This window comes from Bubalus kerabau, chromosome 10 (assembly GCF_029407905.1).
Source record: "Bubalus kerabau isolate K-KA32 ecotype Philippines breed swamp buffalo chromosome 10, PCC_UOA_SB_1v2, whole genome shotgun sequence".
NCBI lineage: Eukaryota > Metazoa > Chordata > Mammalia > Artiodactyla > Bovidae > Bubalus > Bubalus kerabau.
Window position 1 is genome coordinate 65,186,634 of NC_073633.1, and position 27,549 is coordinate 65,214,182.

The following is a 27,549-nucleotide window of genomic DNA, read 5'->3' on the forward strand; positions in this document are numbered from 1 at the left end:
GGTTCTGCCTCAGCATCAGCATGGTGCTAAAAAGAAGTGAGGACAAGAAGGAAAACATCTGCATTCTTCAAAATAAATAGATTTTAAAGATATGAGTCATGTTCAGTTCAGTCACTCAGTCATGTCCAACTTTTTGCAACCCCATGGACTGCAGCATGCCAGGCTTCCCTGTCCGCCACCAACTCCCGGAGCTTGCTCAAACTCATGTTCATCTAGTCAGTGATGCCATCCATCCATCTCATCCTCTGTCATACCCTTCTTCTCCCGCCTTCAATCTTGCCCAGCACCAGGGTCTTTTCCAATGAGTCAGTTCTCATCAGGTGGCCAAAGTATTGGGAGTTTCAGCTTCAGCATCAGTCCTTTCAATGAATATTCAGGACTGATTTCCTTTAGGATTAACTGGTTGGATCTCCGTGCAGTCCAAGGGACTCTCAAAAGGCTTCTCCAACTCCATAGTTTAAGGCATCAGTTCTTCGGCACTCAGCTTTCTTTATAGTCCAACTCTCACATCCGTACATGACTACTGGAAAAACCATAGCTTTGGCTAGACGGACCTTTGTTGGTAAAGTAATGTCTCTGCTTTTTAATATGCTGTCCAGCTTTTAGGCAGCATATTGGTCAAAGCTATGTTGGTCATAGCTTTTCTTTCAAGGAGCAAGTGTCTTTTAATTTCATGGATGCAGTCACCACCTGCAGTGATTTTGGAGCTCAAAAAAATAAAGTCTCTCACTGTTTCCATTATTTTCCCATCTATTTGCCATGAAGGGATGGGACTGGATGCCATGATCTTAGTTTTCTGAATGTTGAGTTTTAAGCCAGCTTTTTCACTCTCCTCTTTCACTTCCATCAAGATGCTCTAGTTCTTCTTAACTTTCTGCCATAAGGGTGGTGTCATCTGCATATTTGAGGTTATTGATATTTCTCCCGGCAGTCTTGATTCCAGCTTGTGCTTCTTCCAGCCCAGTGTTTCTCATGATGTACTCTGCATATAAGTTAAATAAACAGGATGACAATATACAGCCTTGATGTACTCCTTTCCCAATTTGGAGCCAATCTGTTGTTTCATGTAGAGTTCTAACTGTTACTTCTTGACCTGCATACAGATTTCTTAAGAGGCAGGTCAGGTGGTCTGATATTTCCATCTCTTTAAGAATTTTCCATAGTTTATCGTGATCCACCCAGTCAAAGGCTTTTGCGTAGTCAGTAAAGCAGAAGTAGATGTTTTTCTGGAACTCTCATGTGCTTTTTCGATGATCCAATGGATGTTGGCAATTTGATTCTCAAGGCAAGAATACTGAAGTGGTTTGGCATTCCTTTCTCCAGTTGACCACATTTTGTCAGAATTCTCCACCATAACTCGTCTGTCTTGGGTGGCCCTACATGGCATGGCTCATAGTTTCATTGAATTAGACAAGGCTATGCCATTTTATGCTCAATCTCAGTGTAATGAGATCCTGCTCACCAGTCTGTTAGAGGATTAGGGACAACCTATATCTCTTACTTTAGTGTGGCTCTGACAGCAGTGGGATTGAAAAGAACCAGAGACTGCTGCTGTCCACTGGACATTTGTGTCAGGGGACCATGACTGCAAGCTGGCTTTGAATCAGCTGTATTTAAACACTGGGAGCCTGTACTATTGCTATGCTTGAATCTCTTCAGCTCCTTAGGAGCCATCCTCTTTCTAAATAGATGATACATAATTATCATAGAAAATAAAGTAAAAAAAGAATAATGAGTATAGATTTATTAAGAACATGGCTTTGTATTCAGGCAGATTCATTTTGAAGTTCTGATTTGCCACTCACATATAAACTTGGAGGAGTTTTCTTCTATTTTTACTCCCCAGTTGTCCTTTAAAATACCAATATGTGTAATGCCAAAAATTCAAACAGACTGAAAAAGTATACAATGAAATGGCATCTCCTCTACATCCCAGTTCTCCTTTTAGTTTCCTTTTTCTAATGGCAACCACTGAACAGTTTCTCATGTGTCTTTCAAGAAATCTTCTATGTGTATAACTGCAGACAAATGCAAATGTAAATCTTTGCTTCAAAACACAGAATCTTTCAATGCATATGAGTGTTCTGCATGTACTCCTTTTCAACGTAATAATGTAACTTAGAGGGTATTTCACATTACCACGTATAGATCTATTTTTTTTTTTTTTTAGTGGTTGCACTGTATTCCAGTGAGAAGATGAGGCATGATAGGATAGATGTATCCTGGTATTTCTAACATTCTTATTGATGGGCACTTATGGTTTCTCATACATTGCTATTACAAGTAAATATTGAAAAAAATCCTTTTATATCCATCTTTGAGCATTGGTATGATTAGTTTTTTAAAGTAGAATGTCAAAGTATGTGGGTATTTGAAAGTAGAATGTCAAAGTATGTGGGTATTTGAATTTTTGATAGATGTTGAAGACTAGGGCAAGTGTCCCAGTCTCTATGAATTTCAGCTTTTTTTCTGAGTAAAGTTAATAAAATGGGAGTAGCAATAGTACCTATCTCTTAGGGCTGCTGGGAGGATTAAAAAAGAAATAAGATACTATCCAGTGTTGCTATGCTATGCTATGCTAAGTCACTTCAGTCATGTCCGACTCTGTGTGACCCCATAGACGGCAGCCACCAGGCTCCCCCGTCCCTGGGATTCTCCAGACAATAACACTGGAGTGGGTTGCCATTTCCTTCTCCAATGCATGAAAGTGAAAAGTGAAAGCGAAGTCGCTCAGTCGTGTCCGACTCTTAGCGACCCCACAGACTGCAGCCTACCAGGCTCCTCCATCCATGGGATTTTCCAGGCAAGAGTACCGGAGTGGGGTGCCATTGCCTTCTCCATCCAGTGTTGCTAGATGTAGCAAAATATAGGCCCTCCAGTTAAATTTGAAATGCAGATAAACAATGACAACATTTGAATATAACTATATCCAAAATGTTGCATGGGACACACTTAAACTAAAACATTATTTGTTATCTTAAATTCAAATTTAATTGGATGTGGCTCAGTGGTAAAGAATCCACCTGCCAATGCAGGAGATGCAGGAGGCTCAGATTTGGTCCCTGGCTCAGAAAAATCCACAGGAGAAGGAAATGGCAACCCACCCCATTATTCTTGCCTGGGAAATCCCATGGACAGAGGAGCCTGGTGGGCTACTGTCAGTGGAGTGGCAAAGAGTCAGACGCAACTGAATGACAGAGCACTCACACACTTATTTTTATTTGGCAACCCTGTACATTGAGGGACCAACACAGTCCCTGGAAGCCTTAAATAAATTGTTCGTTGCTATAGTTCTTATTAGACATTCAGGGAAATGCTATCATCAGCAAACGTTTTTAGAAGTAATGATTCTATAGTTATTAATTTACTTATTCATTCAACAAATACTGAGTGCCTACTATAAACTAAGCATTATTCTAGGTTCTGGTGGTGCAGTGATAAAGAATCTGCCTGCAATGCAGGAGACCCAGGTTCAATCCCTGAGTTGGGAAGATCCCCTGGAGAAGGGAATAGCAACCCACTCCAGTATTCTTGCTGGGAGAATTGCATGGACAGAGGAGCCTGGGAAACTACCGTCCATAGGTTTGCAAAGAGTTGGGCACAATTGAGCAACTAACACACACAAGGATACAGTAGTGAATAAAACAAAGTCGGTATGAGCAGAGGAATGCTTTTGTATGTTACAGAGCTGACATGGGCTTGAGATTAAGGAAGAAACCAAGTTCACGTGGATTGTTTGGTTAATTAGATGAAGTCAATTACACAGGCCTTCTTTATTATCTTCTCTATGTAGTACCACAACAAAGTTTTTGAGGAAGTCTTTTCAGGATAATCTGTGTTGCTCATGGGCATTAGATTGTGGAAAGGATGACAGGAGCTTTGAAGAGACCAATGAAGATCTCCTCTTTCTGTCCCTTAAGCTTCAGCAATGGACTTGGGATCTTGCTCAAGGTAAACAGGTGATTTCTAGCCTCTGGTGTTAACAGTTCAGTGACCTGGAGAATGGTAGGTGCTGTCTCACTCTCATTTCTTCAGGCAGTTTCTCAGCAAATCATAACAACTCTTAGTATGCTATGCCTCATCAGAAAGAAGCAGATTCAGGGACTTCCCTGGTGGTAAAGTGGCTAAGACTCTGCCCTCCCAATGCAGGAGGCCCAGGTTTGAATCCTGGTCAGGGAACTAGATCCCACATGACAGAACAAAGAGTTTGCATGATGCAACTAAAGATCCCACATGCCAGATCGAAGACCCTGCATGCTGTGACTAAGACCTGGTACAGCCAAATAAACATTTTTTAAAAAAGGAAGAATTAGGTTTAGGCCAATTTATCAATAATTATTCAATACTGTGATTATCTCTCATCACCTTCTCTCAGAACTCAGATTCTCTGATGTTCTGAGAGTAGATATAGAGCTAGTGGGTATATTTTTAAAACTTCTTTCCTCAAAATAATTCTAGTCATTATTCTGTGACAGTTTAATGCCATATCTTCTATGGCACCTTTAGAATTTAAATTTTATGAGTTCTTATCTTGAAGTTTGGCTTATTATGTGGTGATTGGCTTTGGGCTTATAAGGTAAAGCCTAACTTATTACTGTAACTGTTTTCGAATTATGTCAGTTTCAAAACCTGAAGCAATTCTGTGATACTGAAGCATATTTAAAAACCTTGGAATTTCTTGATTCAGGACAATGAATTAACTTGCTTTCAGAGTGTTTGTATACTGCAAATCCTCTCTTAAAATGGGAGGGTTTTTCTTGACAAACGTAAAAGCAAAGTTTAAAAATACCGAGTCTGTGGAGCCAAGTGTCATTGTCACAGTGCAAAAGGTCATCCTGTTTTTCCCTTCACGGAGCTGTGATGCACACTTGCTTCCAACATGAGCCTTGAGAGCAGCTGCACCACACATAGAGTCAGGGAATGTCCGTTTTATTGTGTCAGGATGATGACAAAATGAAATGACCATACCAACCAAAATCTTAGAAGAAGTCTAGAAATATTTTGAAGATGAGCTTTAAAGGAAATTTTCCTATCTGTCCCTCCATCCCTTGATATGTCTTTGATGTTGTGTGGTCAGTGGTAGTGGGTAGGAAAAGAAAATATGGTGGGATTTAAAATATATTCAATTTAAATTCCTTTGCAGATCTTTATCTGTTTATACTTGTTAGTAGGTTTGGTACTTCTATAGTTATGATCCTTAGTGCTCATTGCAGTGTACTCTGAGGTCCTAGTTAAGTGCAGTTATAATTACCTGGTAAGAAAGAATAGTAAATAAAATTAAGAAACTCCTCTGATTGTATTATACATATTGATTGTTCTGTAGATATATATTCAAATGAGAGGCTTAACCAAGAACTTATGGATTACTAATGTCTCCAGGCCCTTTTTTTTTTTCATGACCCTAATTACACTGTAGAACATTACTTTCTCCTCTGCAAGATAATGGTCTGTACTTCTTCCTTCTCTTCTTGGTTCAGTTTCTGGTAGCCTCTTCAAGTCATAACTTTTTTTTTTTTTTTTTTTAAGGAATTTGTTTGATGTGGACCAAAACAAATTTTGAAGTCTTTATTACATTTGTTACAATATTACTTCCGTTTTATGTTTTTTTGTTTTGTTTTGTTTTTTACCCTGGGGCATATGGGATCTTACCTCCCTGACCAGGGATCAAACCTGCACCCCCTGCTTTGGAAGATGAAGGCTTAACCTCTAGATCGCCAAGGAAGTCCCAAGTTGTAACTTTCTATCATAATCATCTTTGTAAGGGTTATGCTCTCTTCTTGGTAGGAGGCCATCTGCAAATCTGACAAATGTGGTGTTGTGTCGGTTATTGATGAAGTAGCTGAATAGTGCTAGGGTCAGGGTCAACATTCAAAGAATACCACTTGCTGTTTTTTGTGTCATATTGGTAATTAGTTTTGGATAATAATTGTTTCGAGGAAATATCTCCAATGATTGTGTACCTTCAAAACAATATTTTGTTTCAAGTTCAGAAAAATTTTGTGTCAGATGACATTGTCGCCTGGTGTTCTCTGTAGCTCATTGGTCACAGAGGTTATATTATATCCTGTGAAATGTGTACATGCACATCCCAGAAAGTTTTTACGATTCAAATGCTGTTTGTCATAGACTTTGGAAGCCAAGTGTTTGGAGTGCTGCTTCTTAGGGAAGGACTTTGCATAGGGATAGGTGGAGATGGATAGGTGACCAAGGACAAGAGTAGGTGTTCGGAGGTATCTGGAGTTACAAAGGGGCCTTTTTGGAAAGAGGCGCTCCAAGGTACGTGTTCTGGGAAGAGGGCAGACAGGTGGCAAGAGAGAAAAGAAGTAGAGTAAGATAAACTAAGGCAGACTGAGTTCATATAGGTATTATTAATATTTTCTGCTTTTTTGGCCTGTTGGATGACATTAGCAGACTAATGGTCAAATCTTTGTAGAGAATGGTCAGATAACTGATTCTAAGTGTTTTATTATTTTTGGAAATATTTAATAAGTTAGAGAGTAGAGGGTAAAATACAAATAGGGGTGTGTGGGTCAGAGGAGAATGAGCACAATGATCTAGCATGAGGAGAGAGATTTTCTCCCCTTTTTCTTTCTGCTTTATTTTCCCAGTAGGAATCCATATTGAGCATATCAGATTTTTCATTATCAGGGATTCTTTGCATGCCTTGGGATTTTGCAGGTTGTTTTCTTTTTTTTAAATTTATTTATTTTAATTGGAGGCTAATTACTTTACAATATTGTATTGGTTTTGCCATATATCAACATGAATCTGCCACAGGTGTACACGTGTTCCCCATCCTGAACCCCCCTCCCACCTCCCTCCCCATACCATCCCTCTGGGTCATCCCAGCACCAGCCCCAAGCATCCTATATTATGCACCAAACTGGACTGGAGATTCATTTCACATATGATATTATACATGTTTCAGTGCCATTCTCCCAAATCATCCCACCCTCACCCTCTCCCACAGAATCCAAAAGACTGTTCTATACATCTGTGTCTCTTTTGCTATCTTGCATACAGGGTTATCGTTACCATCTTTCTAAATTCCATGTATATGCGTTAGTATACTGTATTGGTGTTTTTCTTTCTGGCTTACTTCACTCTGTATAATAGGCTCCAGTTTCATCCACCTCATTAGAACTGATTCAACTGTATTCTTTTTAATGGCTGAGTAATACTCCATTGTGTATATGTACCACAGCTTGCTTATCCATTCGTCTGCTGATGGACATCTAGGTTGCTTCCACGTCCTGGCTCTTATAAACAGTGCTGCGATGAAGATTGGGGTACACGTGTCTCTTTCCCTTCTGGTTTCCTCAGTGTGTATGCCCAGTAGTGGGATTGCTGGGTCGTATGGCAGTTCTATTTCCAGTTTTTTAAGGAATCTTCACACTGTTCTCCATAGTGGCTGTACTAGTTTGCATTCTCACCAACAGTTTAAGAGGGTTCCCTTTTCTCCACACCCTCTCCAGCATTTATTGCTTGTAGACTTTTGGATCACAGCCACTCTGACTGGCATGAAATGGTACCCTCATAGTGGTTTTGATTTGCATTTCTCTGATAATGAGTGATGTTGAACATCTTTTCATGTGTTTGTTAGCCATATGTCTTCTTTGGAGAAATGTCTGTTTAGTTCTTTGGCCCATTTTTTGATTGGGTCATTTATTTTTCTGGTATTGAGCTTCAGGAGTTGCTTGTATATTTTTGAATTCTTTGTCACTTGCTTTATTTGCTATTTTCTCCCATTCTGAAGGCTGTCTTTTCACCTTGCTTATTGTTTCCTTTGATGTGCAGAAGCTTTTAATTTTAATTAGGCCCCATTTGATTATTTTTGCTTTTATTTCCAATATTCTTGGAGATGGGTCATAGAGGATCCTGCTGTGATGTATGTCAGACAGTGTTTTGCCTATGTTCTCCTCTAGGTGTTGTATAGTTTCTGGTCTTACATTTAGATCTTTAATCCATTTTGAGTTTATTTTTGTGTATGGTGTTAGAAAGTGTTCTAGTTTCATTCTTTTACAAGTGGTTGACCAGTTTTCCCAGCACCACTTGTTAAAGAGATTGTCTTTTCTCCATTGTATATTTCTGCCTCCTTTGTCAAAGATAAGGTGTCCATAGGTACGAGGGTTTATCTCTGGGCTTTCTATTTTGTTTCATTGATCTATATTTCTGTCTTTGTGCCAGTACCATTCTGTCTTGATGACTGTAGCTTTGTAGTAAGAGCCTGAAGTCAGGCAGGTTGATCCTCCAGTTCCATTCTTCTTTCTCAAGATTGCTTTGGCTATTTGAGGTTTTTTGTATTTCCATACAGATTGTGAAATTATTTGTTCTAGCTCTGTGAAAAATACCGTTGGTAGCTTGATAGAGATTGCATTGAATCTAAAGATTGCTTTGGGTAGTATACTCATTTTCACTATATTGATTCTTCCAATCCATGGACACGGTATATTTCTCCATCTATTAGTGTCCTCTTTGATTTCTTTTACCAGTGTTTTATAGTTTTCTATATATAGGTCTTTAGTTTCTTTAGGTAGATATATTCCAAAGTATTTTATTCTTTTTGTTGCAATGGTGAATGGAATTGTTTCCTTAATTTCTCTTTCTGTTTTCTCATTATTAGTGTATAGGAATGCAAGGGATTTCTGTGTGCTGATTTTATATCCTGCAACTTTACTGTATTTTTTTGATTAGCTTTAGTAATTTTCTGGTGGAGTCTTTAGGGTTTTCTAGGTAGAGGATCATGTCATCTGCAAAGAGTGAGAGTTTTACTTCTTCTTTTCCAACTTGGATTCCTTTTATTTCTTTTTCTGCTCTGATTGCTGTGGCCAAAACTTCCAAAACTATGTTGAATTGTAGTGGTGAAAGTGGGCACCCTTGTCTTGTTCCTGACTTTAGGGGAAATGCTTTCAATTTTTCAGCATTGAGGATATGTTTGCTGTGGATTTGTCATGCTGCTGCCGCTGCTAAGTCACTTCAGTCGTGTCCAACTCTGTGCGACCCTATAGACGGCAGCCCACCAGGCTCCCCTGTCCCTGGGATTCTCCAGGCAATAACACTGGAGTGGGTTGCCATTTCCTTCTCCAATGAATGAAAGTGAAAAGTGAAAGTGAAGTCATTCAGTTGTGCCCGACTCTTTGTGACCCCATGGACTGCAGCCTACCAGGCTCCTCCGTCCATGGATTTTCCAGGCAAGAGTACTGGAGTGGGGTGCCATTGCCTTTTCTGGTGGATTTGTCATATATAGCTTTTATTATGTTGAGGTATGTTCCTTCTACTCCTGCTTTCTGGAGAGTTTTTATCATAAATGGATGTTGAATCTTGTCAAAGGCTTTCTCTGCATCTATTGAGATAATCATATGGCTTTTATTTTTCAATTTGTTAATGTGGTATATTACATTGATTGATTTGTGGATATTGAAGAATCCTTGCATCCCTGGGATAAAGCTCACTTGGTCGTGGTGTATGATCTGTTTAATGTGTTGTTGGATTCTGATTGCTAGAATTTTTTAAGGATTTTTTCATCTATGTTCATCAGTGATATTGGCCTGTAGTTTTCTTTTTTGTGGCATCTTTGTCAGGTTTTGGTATTAGGGTGATGGTAGCCTCATGGAATGAGTTTGGAAGTTTACCTTCCTGTGCAATTTTCTGGAAGAGTTTGAGTAGGATAGGTGTTAGCTCTTCTCTGAATTTTTGGTAGAATTCAGCTGTGAAGCCGTCTGGACCTGGGCTTTTGTTTGCCGGAAGATTTCTGATCACAGTTTCAATTTCTGTGCTTGTGATGGGTCTGTTAAGATTTTCTATTTCTTCCTGGTTCAGTTTGAAAAGTTATACTTTTCTAAGAATTTGTCCATTTCTTCCAAGTTGTCCATTTTATTGGCATATAGTTGCTGATAGTAGTCTCTTATGATCCTTTGTATTTCTGTGTTATCTGTTGTGATCTCTCCATTTTCATTTCTAATTTTATTGATTTGATTTTTCTCCCTTTGTTTCTTGATGAGTCTGGCTAATGGTTTGTCAATTTTATTTATCCTCTCAAATAACCAGCTTTTGGCTTTGTTGATTTTTGCTATGGTTTCTTCAGTTTCTTTTGCATTTATTTCTGCCCTAATTTTTAAGATTTCTTTCCTTCTACTGACCCTGGGGTTCTTCATGTCTTCCTTTTCTAGTTGCTTTAGGTGTAGAGTTAGGTTATTTATTGGACTTTTTTCTTGTTTCTTGAGGTATGCCTGCATTGCTATGAACCTTCCCCTTAGGACTGCTTTTACAGTGTCCCACAGGTTTTGGGTTGTTGTGTTTTCATTTTCATTTGTTTCTATGCATATTTTGTTTTCTTTTTTGATTTCTTCTGTGATTTGTTGGTTATTCAGCAGCATGTTGCTCCGCCTCCATATGTTGGAATTTTTAATAGTTTTTCTCCTGTAATTGAGATCTAATCTTACTGCATTGTGGTCAGAAAAGATGCTTGGAATGATTTCAATTTTTTTGAATTTAGCAAGGCTAGATTTATGGCCCAGGCTGTGATCTATCCTGGAGAAGGTTCCATGTGCAATTGAGAAAAAGGTGAAATTCATTGTTTTGGGGTGAAATGTCATATAGATATCAATTAGATCTAACTGGTCTATTGTATCATTTAAAGTTTGTGTTTCCTTGTTAATTTTCTGTTTAGTTGATCTATCCATAGGTGTGAGTGGGGTACAGAGGTCTCCCACTATTATTGTGTTATTGTTAATTTCCCCTTTCATACTTTTAGCATTTGTCTTACATATTGCAGTGCTCCTATGTTGGCTGCATATATATTTATAATTGTTATGTCTTCTTCTTGGATTGATCCTTTGATCATTATATAGTGTCCTTCTTTGTCTCTTTTCACAGCTTTGTTTTAAAGTCTATTTTATCTGATATGAGTATTGCTACTCCTGCTTTCTTTTGGTCTCTATTTGCGTGGAATATCTTTTTCCAGCCCTTCAGTTTCAGTCTGTGTGTGTCCCTTGTTTTGAGGTGGCTCTCTTGTAGACAACATATATAGGGGTCTTGTTTTTGTATCCATTCAGCCAGTCTTTGTCTTTTGGTTGGGGTATTCAACCCATTTACGTTGAAGGTAATTATTGATAAGTATGATCCTGTTGTCATTTGCTTTATTGTTTTGGGTTCGAATTTATACACCCTTTTTGTGTTTCTTGTCTAGAGAAGATATTTAGCATTTGTTGGAGATCTGGTTTGGTGGTGCTGACTTCTCTCAGCTTTTGCTTGTCTGTAAAGCTTTTGATTTCTCATTCATATTTGAATGAGATCCTTGCTGGGTACAGTAATTCTGGCTGTAGGTTATTTTCTTTCATCACTTTAAGAATGTCCTGCCATTCCCTCCTAGCCTGAAGAGTTTCTATTGAAAGATCAGCTGTTATCCTTATGGGGATCCCCTTGTATGTTATTTGTTGTTTTTCCCTTGCTGCTTTTAATATTTGTTCTTTGTGTTTGATCTTTGTTAATTTGATTAATATGTGTCTTGGAGTGTTTTGCCTTGGGTTTATCCTGTTTGGGACTCGCTGTGTTTCTTGGACTTGGATGATTTTTTTCCTTCCCCATTTTAGGGAAGTTTTCAATGATTATCTCCTCAAGTATTTTCTCATTGTCTTTCTTTTTGACTTCTTCTGGGACTCCTATGATTTGAATGTTGGGGCGTTTAACATTGTCCCAGAGGTCTCTGAGATTGTCCTCATTTCTTTTAATTCATTTTTCTTTTTTCCTCTCTGATTCATTTATTTCTACCATTCTATCTTCTACCTCACTAATCCTATCTTCTGCCTCTGTTATTCTACTATTTGTTGCCTCCAGAATGTTTTTGATCTCATTTATTACATTATTCATTATATATTGACTCTTTTTTATTTCTTCTAGGTCCTTGTTAAACCTTTCTTGCATCTTCTAAATCCTTGTCTCCAGGCTGTTTATCTGTGATTCCATTTTGTTTTCAAGATTTTGGATCATTTTCACTAACATTATTTGGAATTCTTTATCGGGTAGACTCCCTATCTCTTCCTCTTTTGTTTGGTTTGGTGGGCATTTATTGTGTTATTTTACCTGCTGAGTATTCCTCTGTCTCTTCATCTTGTTTATATTGCTGAGTTTGGGGTGGCCTTTCTGTATTCTGGCAGTTTGCGGAGTTCTCTTTATTGTGGAGTTTCCTCGCTGTGGGTGGGGTTGTACGGGTGGCTTGTCAAGGTTTCCTGGTTAGGGAAGCTTGTGTTGGTGTTCTGGTGGGTGAAGCTGGATTTCTTCTCTCTGGAGTGCAATGAAGTGTCCAGTAATGAGTTATGAGATGTCTATGGTTTGGGGGTGACTTTGGGCAGCCTGTATATTAAAGCTCAGGGCAGTGTTCCTGTGTTGCTGGGGAATTTGCGTGGTATGTCTTGCTCTGGAACTTGTTGGCCCTTGGGTGGTGCTTGGTTTCAGTGTAGGTTTGGATGCATTTGATGAGCTCCTGTCTATTAATGTTCCCTGGAGTCAGGAGTTCTCTGGTGTTCTCAGGATTTGGACTTAAGCCTCCTGCTTCTGGTTTTCAGTCTTATTTTTACAGGAGCCTCAAGACTTCTCCATCTGTACAGCACCGTTGATAAAACATCTAAGTTAAAGATGAAAAGTTTCTCCACAGTGAGGGACACCCAGAGAGGTTCACAGAGTTACATGGAGAAGAGAAGAGGGAGGAGGGAGATAGACCAGGATGAGATGAGGTGGAATCAAAAGAGGAGAGAGCAAGCTAGCCAGTAATCACTTCCTTATGTGCACTCCACAGTCTGGACCGCTCAGAGATGTTCACGGAGTTATACAGAGAACAGAAGAGGGAGGAAGGAGACAGAGGTGGCCAGGAGGATAAAGGGGGAAATCAAAAGGAGAGAGACAGATCCAGCCAGTAATCAGTTCCCTAAGTGTTCTCCACTGTCCAGAACACACAAAGAGATTCACAGAGTTGGGTAGAGAAGAGAAGGGCGAGGGAGGAGATAGAGGCAACCTGGTGGAGAAAAAGGAGAGTTCAGAGGGGGAGAGAGCAATCCAGCCAGTAATCTCGCTGCCAAGTAAAAATGGGTACTGAAGATTGGGTTCTTAAAGGTACAAAGTTGATAACAAATACCAAAAAGCAAAGATTAAAAATCTAGAGTAGAGGTTGGATTTTCAAAAATACAATATTAAAGAAAAAAAAAACAACAAAGTCACAAAAATTATAAAATTTATATATATGAAGTTTGCTTTAAAAAATAGGGTCTTTTTTTTTTTTTTTTTGCCAAGTAATAGTAGGTTATAAAAATGAAAATTAAAGGAGTAACAGAGGACTTAAAAATTTAAAAAAAAATAAAGAATGATAGTAAAAATAGTAAAAATATATCTAGGACTGTCTCTGATGGTGTTGTGGGCAGTGTGGGGTCAGTTCATTTTTGAATAGTTCCTTGATCTGGCTTATATTTCTCAAAATTCGTAGGCCCCTTCCTGTGTAGTCGGTGCTAACCACAGGGTTTTAACCTACTGCACCTGTCACTTTCAAGGAGGTTCCCTCTGTTTTAGCTTCTTCTGTTTGCTGGTCTCTTCAGTGTCTAATTTCCACCCTGGCACAGGGATTGGTGGTGAACACTTTTTCAGGCTCACTTGTTCAGTCGTGCTGTGGGGAGGGACGGATGCTGCAAACAAATAACACGGGCATGTGCTCGCAGTGTCTCGGCCACACTGGGCCTGCCCCCGCTCATGGCGTGTGTGCTTTCCCTGTCTACACTGCTTAGGCTCTAGGTGCTCTGCTGAGAACTGTCTGAGCCCAGCCCTGGGTTGTATGCACTTCCCAGGTAAAAGTCACTCAGGTTCAGGTACACGGGTAGTCCTCAGAGGTGCAGACTTGGTTGGGCCTGCGTTTTGTGTCCTTCCCAGGTCCAAGCATCTCAGGTGACCAGGTGTTTGGCAAGCGCAGTTGCTGCGACTTATCACCTCCCCCGTACCTGCTGCCTGGGTTTCTGGGGGTACAACTGGCACACCTTCTTAGGCAGATGTTGACCGTCCAGAATTCCAGGAAGTCTTAGTTAGCAACGAAGTCTGCTTGCAGTTTGGTAGATAATGCCTCTCTGGGGCTGTGATTGCCCCCTTCCGGCTCTGGCTGCCTGTCAGCGGAGGGGCATGGTCTGCAGCCGGCTCGCTCTGCTCAGTCCTTTGTTCTGTGAGCGGGCCTGATGGTGTCTTCAGTTTAGTTCAGTTCAGTCGCTCAGTCATGTCTGACTCTTTGAGACTGCATAAATCGCAGCACGCCAGGCCTCCCTGTCCATCACCAACTTCTGGAGTTCACTCAAACTCATGTCCATCGAGTCTGTGATGCCATCCAGCCATCTCATCCTCTGTCGTCCCCTTCTCCTCCTGCCCCCAATCCCTCCCAGCATCAGGGTCTTTTCCAATGAGTCGACTCTTCGCATGAGGTGGCCACAGTTTTGGAATTTCAGCTTTAGCATCAGTCCTTCCAAAGAACACCCAGACTGATCTCCTTTAGAATCAACTGGTTGGATCTCCTTGGAGTCCAAGGGACTCTCAAGGGCCTTCTCCAACACCACAGTTCAAAAGCATCAATTCTTTGGCACTCAGCTTTCTTCACAGTCTAACTCTCACATCCATACATGACTACTGGAAAAACCATAGCCTTGACTAGACAGATCTTTGTTGGCAAAGTAATGTCTCTGCTTTTGAATATGCTATCTAGGTTGGTCATAACTTTCCTTCCAAGGAGTAAGCATCTTTTAATTTCATGGCTGCATTCACCATCTGCAGTGATTTTGGAGCCCAAAAAAATGAAGTCAGCCACTGTCCACTGTTTCCCCATCTATTTCCCACGAAGTGATGGGACCAGATGCCATGATCTTCATTTTCTGAATGTTGAGTTTTAAGCCAACTTTTTCACTCTCCACTTTAATCAAGAGGCTTTTGAGTTCCTCTTCACTTTCTGCCATAAGGGTGGTGTCATCTGCATATCTGAGGTTATTGATATTTCTCCCGGCAATCTTGATTCCAGCTTGTGCTTCTTCCAGCCTAGCATTTCTCATGATGTACTCTGCATATAAGTTAAATAACCAAGGTGACAATATACAGCCTTGACATACTCTTTTTCCTATTTGGAACCAGTCTGTTGTTCCATGTCCAGGTTTAACTGTTGCTTCCTGACCTGCATACAGATTTCTCAAGAGGCAGGTCAGGTGGTCTGGTATTCCCATCTCTTTCAGAATTTTCCACAGTTTATTGTGATCCACACAGTCAAAGGCTTTGGCATAGTCAATAAAGCAGAAATAGATGTTTTTCTGGAACTCTCTTGCTTTTTCTATGATCCAGCGGACGTTGGAAATTTGATCTCTGGTTCCTCTGCCTTTTCTAAAACCAGCTTGAACATCTGGAAGTTCACGGTTTATGTATTGCTGAAGCCTGGCTTGTAGAATTTTGAGCATTACTTTACTAGCGTGTGCTGCTGCTGCTGTTAAGTCGCTTCAGTTGTGTCTGACTCTGCGACCCCATAGATGGCAGCCCACCAGGCTCTCCCATCCCTGGGATTCTCCAGGCAAGAACACTGGAGTGGGTTGCAATTTCCTTCTCCAATGCATGAAAGTGAAAAGTGAACGTGAAGTTGCTCAGCTGTGTCCAACTCTTAGCAACCCCATGGACTGCAGCCTACCAGGCTCCTCCATCCATATTATTTTCCAGGCAAGAGTACTAGAGTGGGGTGCCATTGCCTTCTCTGTACTAGCGTGTGAGATGAGTGCAATTGTGTGGTAGTTTGAGCATTCTGTGGAATTGCCTTTCTTTGGGATTGGAATGAAAACTAACCTTTTCCAGTCCTTTGGTCACTCCTGAGTTTTCCAAATTTGCTGGCATATTGAGTGCAGCACTTTCACAGCATCATCTTTCAGGATTTGAAATAGCTCAACTGGAATTCCATCACCTCCACTAGCTTTGTTGATAGTGATGCTTTCTAAGGCACTCTTGACTTCCCATTCCTGTCTTAGGTTAGGGCTTTTCGCTTGGTAGCTATCCCACAGTCTGGTTTGCTAGTCCAGGTTAGTTCCCTCAGATTGCCCTTAGGGCATTCAGGCCTGGTCCTTACTCTAAGCAATGCAGCCCGCGCCTCCCTGCCCAGCCCCCGCTTGCTAGTGGTGGATGCAGGCGTCTGCGCTGCTTCTCCGCTGGGGGAGTTACCGTTGAGCACGTAATCTGTAGGTTTTAATTATTTATTTATTTTTCCTCCCTATTATGTTGCCTTCTGTGGTTCCAAGGCTTGCCACAGACTCAGCAGTGAGAGTGTTTACTGGTGTTTGGAAACTTCTCTCTTTTTTAAGACTCCCTTCCCAGGACGGATCTCCATCCCTACCTGTTTTATCTCTCTTTTTGTCTTTTATATTTTTTTCTACCTCATTTTGAAGACAATGGGCTGCTTTTCTGGGTGCCTGATGTCCTCTGCCGGCATTCAGAAGTTGTTTTGTGGAATTTACTCAGCGTTCAAATGTTCTTTTGATGGATTTGTGGGGGAGAAAGTGATCTCTCCGTCCTATTCCTCCACCATCTTAGGACCGCCTCCACAGATTGTTTTCTTAGAGACTTTATTCCACTATTGTTCCAAATGTAGCAGTTAATTCAAGTAATTCCCATGGATACCACCAGACTTTTAAAAGCATCTTTTCCAATTGCTTTGGTTTTATGGGGGGAAATATTAATACACTAGAGAAAAACAAGTTAGAATTAAGTAAGAAAACTCAGGTTTTGATCTATTCCCCCCAAACAGTGGCTGTTGTTACTTATCTGTTACTTAACTCTTGTTTGTACTGTTGTTACTTAACTCTCAAATGTATATTTTGAAATGTATAAGAGATCCTATAGAGTTTCCTTTTAACTTGGTTTGACTTTTCCATTTGGGTGGAAGAGGTAGGTTGTGGTCCTTCCTAGAGCTTAGAGTATACAGGTAGGAGGAATAAGAGTTTACTAAAGAGAGTTAGTGTCTTCTCAGCGTCTTCTTGATGCAGAGGAACTTTCAATAGAGACTTCAGGGAAATTCAGTAGCTGTGCAGTTTCCATAAATAAAGACACGGTCTCTGTCTTGGTCTTATTTTATCTGAGATACTGTTTCCTGAGACATGTCACTAATGCCTCAAAGTAGATACCCCAGGAGAAACAGACCAACACATAATCTATTCGTACCTGTAAAAAGATATAAAATGAGATTTAAAGGCTTCCTAGATTCTCTCATTGTCATTAAACTAGATAAAGTGCAGAAAAGTATGGTATTGGAAAAATGAATGAATTCTGGCTAGAGATGAAAATGCTTCAATTGAAAACTTTCCAGAACAACATGTACTTGGAGCTGTATTAAAGAGAAATTCTTGGAGTGTTTAAGCCAAATGACCCAGCAGGGTTGATAGTGTGAGGTATATTTCACAGTTGTATAAATATTTAAAACTGTTTTCCAGCCTATAAAACAAGTAAATTAGGTTGTTTTTCAAAAACTTCACAATGAAATTAATCTGCCCACCTTAACTTGTTGGGAAACCTGCCCTTCTTGTCGCAGCCTTCTCTCCTAGAAGAAATTGCTGGGAAGGAGGTGTGATGAAGGTTTCCAACTCAGAAAACAAAGCTGGTTTACATTTCAGAGAACTTCAGAAAGAGCATCATGGATACACACAGGTGGTGTGTTTCCAGATGGGCTGTCTGCCTAACTTGTTGAGAGGGGCCTGACCAATGAGACACAACAGCTTTTTGTCGTAAACCGCTTTGAACCTGGTGAAGGTAGACTTGGGACTCCATTATATACATGAACCTCGAAGAAAACAGTGTAACATCTTGACCATGTTCTTAATTCTGAGCTGTTCATCCTAGCTGTTAGAATGCCACCAAGCCTGTCCTTTGGCCAGAATACTGTGGATGATTTGTAGGTGGTCTTTCTTGTTCAGTTTTTTTTTTTTTTTTTTTTTTTGTCATTGATTGCTGCTTTTGTTCTTTTCAGAATTTTTGTTCTTTTCCTCTTGCATTCTAGCTGTTGCCCTGGACTACTCTCCCTTGCTCTATCTCCTTCATATATTGCCTCCAGTTAAACAGACTTCTGAGACAACAGCCGTGATGTTTTCATATTAACATAGAGTTTGAAAAGAATATTAATGACTAAATTTATTCCTTTCCTTCCCCCTGAGCTTTTTTGTTTTTGAATGTTCTGCAAGTAAGAGTTAATAGCTGCTGTATAAAGCTGGCACCATGGAGTGGTAGGAAGAGTACACGCCAAGAGTTAGGCATTTTGAGTCTAGCTCTAGAGATAACTAACTCACTGGGTCTTTGGGCAAATTGCTTGACCTCTTTTGACCTCTCTCTAGTTCCCACATCACTCAGGTAAATGACTTTGTTATTCAAGGCTCTTTGAGCATTCTAGGAAAAAAGTCTTACTTGCTTCTTCTGTCATATGATGCTATATTGTGAATACATTTTCTTGATTCTTTTCTCTATTCCTGAAAAAAAAATTAATTTTGTTTTTGTTCATAGACTGCAGAATGAAAAATGGATGAACGTCAAAGTGGGAGACATCATTAAATTAGAAAATAACCAATTTGTTGCTGTGAGTATTTCGTATTGTTTAAAGAATTTATCTCAGGCTAATTCAGCAAATCTGTACTAATTTAGCATAACTAAGGAGGGAATCGTAGAAGGCAATGGCACCCCACTCCAGTACTCTTGCCTGGAAAATCCCATGGATGGAGGAACCTGGTAGGCTGCAGTCCATGGGGTCGCGAAGAGTCGGACACCACTGAGCAACTTCACTTTCACTTTTCACTTTCCTGCCTTGGAGAAGGAAATGGCAACCCACTCCAGTGTTCTTGCCTGGAGAATCCCAGGGATGGGGGAGCCTGGTGGCTGCCATCTTTGGGGTCACACAGAGTTGGACACGACTGAAGTGACTTAACAGCAGCAGCAGCAGCAAGGAGGGAATACCAAGAAGCATTATTAAAATGTCTCAATTATAAGATACTTTTAAGGACATATTGATTAATTACTTTCAATAACATGATAATTCAGACAAGGCTGAGTGATTGTCACCTTGTTATTTTCTTTTGGGTCTTTTAACCTAATAGATAAAAAGATTTAAAATCGTTTGATGTAAATAACAGCTTTTAAAATGCTCCAGAATACTTTAAAAATAGTTTATTCCTGCAGAGTTGGAATACTGTCCCTTAACAACAGAATTAATGCTGTTAATTTGCAGGATTTTAGGAGAAAAGACTAGCTAGGGAAAGAGGAAAATGAATGCTCTCTCCTGAATAATCACAATCAGAAAATGTTGATTGAATGTTCTCACTAAATGCTATTTTTGAGGTTTTACTTTGTCTTTCAAATGCACTATAATTTATGTTTTCAAAATTCCTGGGTTACAGTTCTCTTAATAAAATTCAAGGGATCAATTCAGACTAAAATATGTGACTAACTATAGATCATATTAAATGCAAGGCTATGTATAAAAGCTATTCAGAACAGGATTAAAAATTCTATATAGTCTTTGTGTCAAATGTATATTAGATTAGTGAGGAAAATTTTTGTGTTAATACCATTTTGTTCATCAAGTTGTGTTCTTCATTAAATCTGAGACATTTTCCCACAGGATAAAATAAATGGCTCCAAGATCTATTTATAAGAATTACTCAGTTGAGACTCTTAAATAGTCACTTTCAGAAGCAGTTTTCTTTCATTAAGTCATTTTCTGTGTATAGTGATTCTCGAGAGCAACCCATGCTAAGGCAACTAGTCAGTGAATAGGACATTCAAAAAAAGTTCACAGGAATTTGCTGTATGACTCAGGGAAGTCAAACAGGGGCTCTGTAACAACCTAGAGGGGTGGGATGAGGAGGGAGGTGGCGGGGCAGGTTCAAGAGGGAGGGGACACATCTATACCTATGGCTGATTCGTGTTGTTTGGCAAAAACCAACACAATACTGTAAAGCAATGATTCTTCAATTAAAAATAAATAAAGTAAAAAAAAAGTAGGATTAGCACACTTAGAGAGGAGACAATGGAGAATTCCCTCACCCTTTCTGCTACATGGGGACACAGAAAGAAGATGGCTGTCACTGGATGAGGGCATCCTGCAGTGAGTGTCTTGATCTTGGGATTCCCAGCCTCTGGAACTATCAGAGATAAATTTCTGTTGTTTAAAAGTCAAAAAAAGAAAAAAAAAAGTTCACACTTTAAGTAGAGAAGTGCTTATTTCTCTGACCCCATAGTGTATTGGTGCTCCAACTTGCCTTCTAAAGCCTTAATATTCTAACTTGCACTTTCCTTGGTCTTTGTTTTTAATTTAGTTGTATTTTCTGTGTTATAGTATACACGCTGCTTGTTATTGCAAACCTTTCTGTGGAATGAAACATGGAGACAAGTATAACTGCAGGCATCGCATGCAGGAAACCAGTTCCACAAACACATCGTTAGCATTGGTTTAAAATGAATCCACATTTAGATGAGTTCGCATGAAGTTCGTGATCCATGTGTCCCAACACTGTCCAGTAGCACTTTCTGCAGTGAAGAAGATGTTCTATGTGCTGTCCAAATATAGAACAGTCAGAAGCACCTTGTGGATATGGAATCCTGGTAATGTGGTTATGCAACTGAGGAACTGAAAGTTAAATTCTATTTAATTTTAATTAATTTAGATTTAAATAGCCACGTGTGACTTGTGGCTTCCTTATTGGACAGTGCAGATGTAGCCTTTTCATTGTGGTCATGTGATGGGGCGGAAATGCTTATTTATTCCCAAACATTCCCTAGGTCCTGTTGTTCTTGCTTTCACTTGGAGGGACAGCAACAAAATAACACTGAGCATCTTGCACCCCCTTGCTTGCTCCCCTCTCTTTCTCAGGAGTGACTTCTCTGATTGTCAAGTGTGGGGCAGTAACAGGTGTGCATGACCTGGCACCTCCTTCCTTCCCTTTCTCTTCAGGCTCTGTCTATGTACAGAGAGAACATTCTGCCCTGCTTGGTCACAGCATTCATTTTATAGGAGTAAATCCCCATGGTGGGGCTGATGGGAGGGTCTGGGTAATTTCGATTTTCCAGAGAGCTTCATCTATGGCTGGATAATCTGTCTGTCTGGAGCGAAGTATTAGTAGGCACTCAGCCCACAGACCTAAAGCCTGGTCTCCAACTGCTTGGTCAGTAACAGATGATATTTTTCAAATTTCCAGTCATGTCTGTCTGACTCCTACAATTATAGCTCTGTTGGTTTAGTCTTTGGATAAGTGAGGGGGTCCTCCAAATGCCAGAACACTTCAGTGCCTCTTGATTAGGTCACTTTGTTCAAAAGTTTTCCATGTGCAGCTACTCAGCACCTATGAAGCTGTTTTCAGGGACAAATAAATGTTTCTATGGGTGAACTGCTATAATCACTTAGACGTGCTAATATACCTTCCTACTCCCTGGCATCAGCTGTTAGAGGCTATCAGAGAGCTTACATGTGGGGAGCAACAATCACAGGTCTCTAAAAGAGACTCACTTCTGAGTTACTGCACCGAGGTAGAGCCTGGGAAACCAGATAGTGAAGATCATGAAAAATCATAGCTAGCCTTTATTGACTACATGCCACATATCAGATAATATTAAAAACTCTTTATACAGCTTAACTCATTTAATCCTCACATTAGCCCAATGACAGCAGGTTATGTACTATTATTGTTCCCATTTTACAGATAAGAAAATAGAGGTGCAGTGCCATCAGATAGCTTGTCAATAGGAAGGTTAGGAATTAAATTCCATCTGGGTTTTAACCCCACTCATTACCACTACCATATGCAGCTCCTGCCTCTGTTAGAAGACCTGTCCTAATTACCTTGAGCCTGGGCTTCCAGAGTCAGAGCCTCTAGGCTTGGATGCTAGAAGTGCTGCTCCCAATTCTAATGCATAGCCTATAACTGTCAAACTTAGTATTTCTAATTTGACTTAAGTCACTTTAAGCAAGGAAAGGAGCTTGTCTGAGATGACCAGTTAGCTGGCCTGTTAAGAGTTACTCACCTCTGTTTTCCAGATAAGAAATCCTTACTGCCCTTTACCTTAAAAAATCTAAAACACTTCTGGACTGAATTTTCAGAGCTCCTATTTTTATTTTAGGACCAAGAAAAATTGGAGAGCATAATTCAGTTATCACAATGAGACTGACTTGCGTTAGATGAACCAAGTAAATAGTGTGAGAAAACCACACTGCAGAGTTCCCGATACTGGTAGACCCTGGTCCGTGGGAACCATGCCTACCTTCCTCCTTTAACTGACTGCAGTGCTATTTTCCTGTTTTGCCTTTTTTTTTTTTAAGTATATTTTATTTTTTTTAATTTATTTTTTTAATATAAATTTATGTTTTGCTTTTCTTATCTGGTGGTAGAAATAAACCTTTTCCTGGACATGAGCATATTTGAATTTCACATGAATTTAGTAGTTTAGCTTATTTGGAAAAAGCTCCCCTTCCACTCCCTCCACAGAATGGCCTTTGTGTTTTAGATGTTTACAACGGTAAATTTTTGCTTTAGAACAAAGGCATTCTTCTGCTACAGAAACTGAAAATTTCACCTTAAGAAATGAAAGGACTAGTTTGACCTAAACTCCAGTCCTGACCGTGGACAGGCTTTGTCTCTCTCTCGACCCATCATCAGGGTGTCTCATCCAATGTTTTTTCAACATCTTTTAAAGGATATCCTTTTAGGGAGGCCATTTTGTGGTTGAATTGCATTTTCAGTTATTTTAACTTTTATAACTTCAGAGTTACTTGTTTTACTCTAATTGCTGAAATAAATCTTCCTCTTTAAAAAAAAATGTGAAATGTTCAACATGCATTTGAACATTTGGATCTGAACAATGGATCTGAAACTTAAATTTTATTTTATTTTTTAACGTTACAATATTGTATTGGTTTTGCCATATATCAACATGAATCCGCCACAGGTATACATGTGCTCCCCATCCTGAACCCTCCTCCCTCCTCCCTCCCCATACCATCCCTCTGGGTCGTCCCAGTGCACCACCCCCAAGCATCCAGTATCGTGCATCGAACCTGGACTGGCGACTCGTTTCATATATGATATTATACATGTTTCAATGCCATTCTCCCAAATCATCCCACCCTCTCCCTCTCCCACAGAGTCCAAAAGACTGTTCTATACATCAGTGTCTCTTTTGCTGTCTTGTATACAGGGTTTTGTTACCATCTTTCTAAATTCCATATATATGAGTTAGTATACTGTATTGGTGTTTTTCTTTCTGGCTTACTTCACTCTGTATAAGAAAAATATTAACTATAATCGTATACATTTTCATTTTTATGACCTCATTCTGATTTTTGTCCATATCAACATATTTTTCCACAAGTTATTCACACCACATGAGCCATTTTGGATTTTTATTTTTGGACTATAAAAGAAGAGATAATTTTGTAGATGATAAAGAAGAATTCCATGTTTGAGAATGGCTTAAAAAATGAAGGGAGATCCAAATATGATGTTTCAGTTAATTCTACAAAATATCTTTCCATTTGGTTATGAATCAAATCCCAGTATCCTTTCACCATTGTAGTTTTGATTTTTGAACACTAGCAAAGCAAAATGCTGTTTGTTATTTATGGTTGTATTCCAGTCATTCTGTAGCCAACCAGAAGAAAGAGTGTGCATTTTGGGATCAGAGTTCTGAGTTCTAGTTCTAGCTTTGCCCTTTAAGCTCCATATGGTCATGGGTATGGCTTTAAAGCTCTTAGAGCCCTGGGTTCCTCTATTAGATGTGATGAAGCTTTCACCATGACTTGCTATGGGCATTACCTAAGTTAATTTAGTTCTTCTTGTGCTTGTGAGGCTGGAAATGACCTTCCCAGGTTTCTTATTCACACAGTAGGAATATTATCCCCCAATGAGACTGTTGAGAGAAAAAAGTGATACAATTATGTGAATGTTTTGTTAGCCCTTAGCTGCACAGCTTTTAGAAGTTATATAATTGCTTGAGGTTTAGCTTCATTGGCTCTTTAATTCAACAAAACATTAATTATGCCTAATAAATCTAGGAGTCTAGTGTCATTTTCACAGTTTATTGTGACCCACACAGTCAAAGGCTTTGGCATAGTCAATAAAGCAGAAATAGATGTTTTTCTGGAACTCTCTTGATTTTTCCATGATCTAGCGGATGTTGGAAATTTGATCTCTGGTTCCTCTGCCTTTTCTAAAACCAGTTTGAACATCAGTAAGTTCACAGTTCACATATTGCTGAAGCCTGGCTTGGAGAATTTTGAGCATTACTTTACTAGCATGTGAGATGAGTGCAATCGTGTGGTAGTTTGAGCATTCTTTGGCATTGCTTTTCTTTGGGATTGGAATGAAAACTGACCTTTTCCAGTCCTGTGGCCACTGCTGAGTTTTCCAAATTTGTTGGCATATTGAGTGCAGCACTTTCACAATAACTGTGGAAAATTCTGAAAGAGATGGGAATACCAGACCACCTGACCTGCCTCTTGAGAAATCTGTATGCAGGTCAGGAAGCAACAGTTAAACCTGGACATGGAACAACAGACTGGTTCCAAATAGGAAAAGGAGTACATCAAGGCTGTATATTGTCACCCTGCTTATTTAACTTATATGCAGAGTACATCATGAGAAACGCTGGACTGGAAGAAACGCAAGCTGGAATCAAGTTTGCTGGGAGAAATATCAATAACCTCAGATATGCAGATGACACCACCCTTATGGCAGAAAGTGAAGAGGAACTCAAAAGCCTCTTGATGAAAGTGAAAGTGGAGAGTGAAAAAGTTGGCTTAAAGCTCAACATTCAGAAAATGAAGATCATGGCATCCGGTCCCATCACTTCATGGGAAATAGATGGGGAAACAGTGGAAACAGTGTCAGACTTTATTTTCTTGGGGTCCAAAATCACTGCAGATGGTGACTGCAGCCATGAAATTAAAAGATGCTTATTCCTTGGAAGAAAAGTTATGACCAACCTAGATAGCATATTCAAAAGCAGAGACATTACTTTGCCAACAAAGGTCTGTCTAGTCAAGGCTATGTTTTTTCCTGTGGTCATGTATAGATGTGAGAGTTGGACTGTGAAGAAGGCTGAGTGCCGAAGAATTGATGCTTTTGAACTGTGGTGTTGGCGAAGACTGTTGAGGGTCCCTTGGACTGCAAGGAGATCCAACCAGTCCATTCTGAAGGAGATCAGCCTTGGGATTTCTTTGGAAGGACTGATGCTAAAGCTGAAACTCCAGTACTTTGGCCACCTCATGCGAAGACTTGACTCATTGGAAAAGACTCTGATGCTGGGAGGGATTGGGGGCAAGAGGAGAAGGGGACGACAGAGGATGAGATGGCTGGATGGCATCACTGACTCGATGGACGTGAGTCTGGGTGAACTCCGGGAGTTGGTGATGGACAGGGAGGCCTGGCGTGCTGCGATTCATGGGGTCGCAAAGAGCTGGACATGACTGAGCGACTGAACTGACTAGTGTCATTGGCTCTTAGAACTTACAGATGTTCTGCAGATTCTTTTCAAGAGTCCTCTGGCTGATATATTTGTTTCAGGTCTCCGTGAAGCTGCTACTTGGGCTTTTTGTTACCTTTGGAAGGTGGATGAAGAGACACTGTGTTAAAAACAGTCCTCAATTCTTGAGAGAGATAGTTGAATCTTTCCTGGGAGGGCACAGGGAAAAGGAACCAATAATTGACAGAAGAAAGTATTGGGTTGGCCAAAAAGTTTGTTTGCGCTCTTCCATACCATCTCTTGGAAACCTAAACTAACTTTTTGGCCAACCCAGTACAAATAAGAGTCTAAGGAAGATGGGTATGGTTGGGATTAACTGCTGCCTGGTCCCACTGTGAGTTCCAGTAATCACACTTTCTGTTACTGTACTTCATTCCTGCTAACACCTCTGCCTGCAGGGACCTGCCCTCCATTCCATCTGGAATCTTCCATGAAGCCCTTCCTTAGCTACCAGTTAGATATATCCCTTTCTCACTTGGATTCCTCCCATAGCACTTTGTTAATAAGATACTTAGAACCCTTATCATATTCTGTCTTTACTAAACTATAAAATCCTTGAAGGAAAGAAGTTTTCACTCAATTTAGTACTCCTGGCAGTATAGGCCTTGAATTGCCTAGATTCACACCCTAGTGCCCTACTTACTGTGTGGCCTCAAGTTACTGAACCTCTTTGGGCCTCACTTTACTCATCTGTAAAGTAGAGATAGCACCAAGATATACATTTAGGATTTCTTTGAGTTAAATAAAATACTGCATTAAGGCTAGGCTATATAGAATAGTGCCAGACACATAGTAAAAACTCACCAAATTTTGGCTATTGGTATTATAAACACCTCCAACTCAAACACAAGTTTCTGAATCGACTAGGAATTGGGTCCCTGAGAGAGATTGAAGGGATCAGCTTAAGGAGGACTGACCTGAGACTGACAGACTGTTGGGGCTTGTTGGACCCTAAGACCACCCATGTGTTGCCCTACTCCCTGCTCCAAAGAGCAGAGAGCAATCCAGTACTAACAAGGCTGTTCCTACAGCTCTCCTGCCCTTCCTTTCCAAAAGGACTACCGAGTGCGTGTGGAAGCAGGGCGGCATGATGGCAACTTAGCTGGCCACTGCTCGTTCACACATGCTCTTCAGCTACAGTGAATGAACAAAACTTGAAGAGAGAAGTTAGCAAAAGGAAATACCCAAACTCAGCAGTTGGGCTGGGAGAACAGAGGAAGAGTGAGGGGAGGCAGGGCAGGGATTAGGGATTGGGAAAACAGGAGGAAGGTTCAGAGGACATAGAAAAAGTTGACAATGGAGGTTACAGGAGGAGGCAGGGAAGGTAGATGAAGGGAAGATAGAAGTCCTAGCTTCCCAGGGTATAGAAAAAGCAGAAAGAGTTAGCCCAGAACCTGTGAGGTTAACACTTTCTGCCTCTAGGAGTTGAGTCACTGCTCAGGAGAGAATCCAGTCACCAGGTGGCAGTGGTGCCCCAGTCACATGTTCTGAGCCAACTGTGGCCAACAGTCTCTCTCCTTATTTGCTGAGAATATGTGTTAAGGCAGCTGAGCTCAAAATTACGCAGTAACATTGGATAGTTCTTACTAGGCAGAATTTTGAAGAAAAGCAACCGTAGGTACACATGGTTATCTTTCTCTAAACTTCATAACTATTTTTCAGTCACAGATGGTAGCAATTAGAGAATTCTGGCTTTTGTTTAAAATGATCCTGTTAAACTCAGGGAGGAGAACTATAGGCCAAAGAGTGTGAAGCTCTACTGCTGTTGTGCCTTATGCCTTTATTCATTGTAATGTAAATGTGAGAAATAAAATCAAGGTTCATTTTCATAACACTTTTTCACTTTAAAAATGTTGGCTTATAACTGGCATATACTCTTCACATGTCCTCTTCAGAGTGAGTTTGCTTTGGTCATGTTGTGAGAAGTCAGAAAGTAAATAATTTCTGCCTTGACAGACGTCTGTGACTTTTTCATCCACAGTTGAAGAACCTTGATAGTACAAACCCATTTAT

The 27,549-nt window shown here is 40.1% G+C and overlaps 1 protein-coding gene across 13 annotated transcripts in view; it reads left to right on the top strand.

Moving 5' to 3' along the window:
* The window catches only part of ATP8B4 (ATPase phospholipid transporting 8B4 (putative)), a 345,053-nt gene that overhangs the window by 180,980 nt on the left and 136,524 nt on the right, over positions 1–27,549 (top strand). For all 13 annotated transcript variants that reach the window (XM_055538002.1, XM_055538000.1, XM_055537998.1 and 10 more), the window contains one exon: positions 18,532–18,604. In XM_055538002.1, coding sequence (XP_055393977.1) covers positions 18,532–18,604 — 73 coding nt within the window. The remainder of the gene's footprint in view (positions 1–18,531; positions 18,605–27,549) is intronic.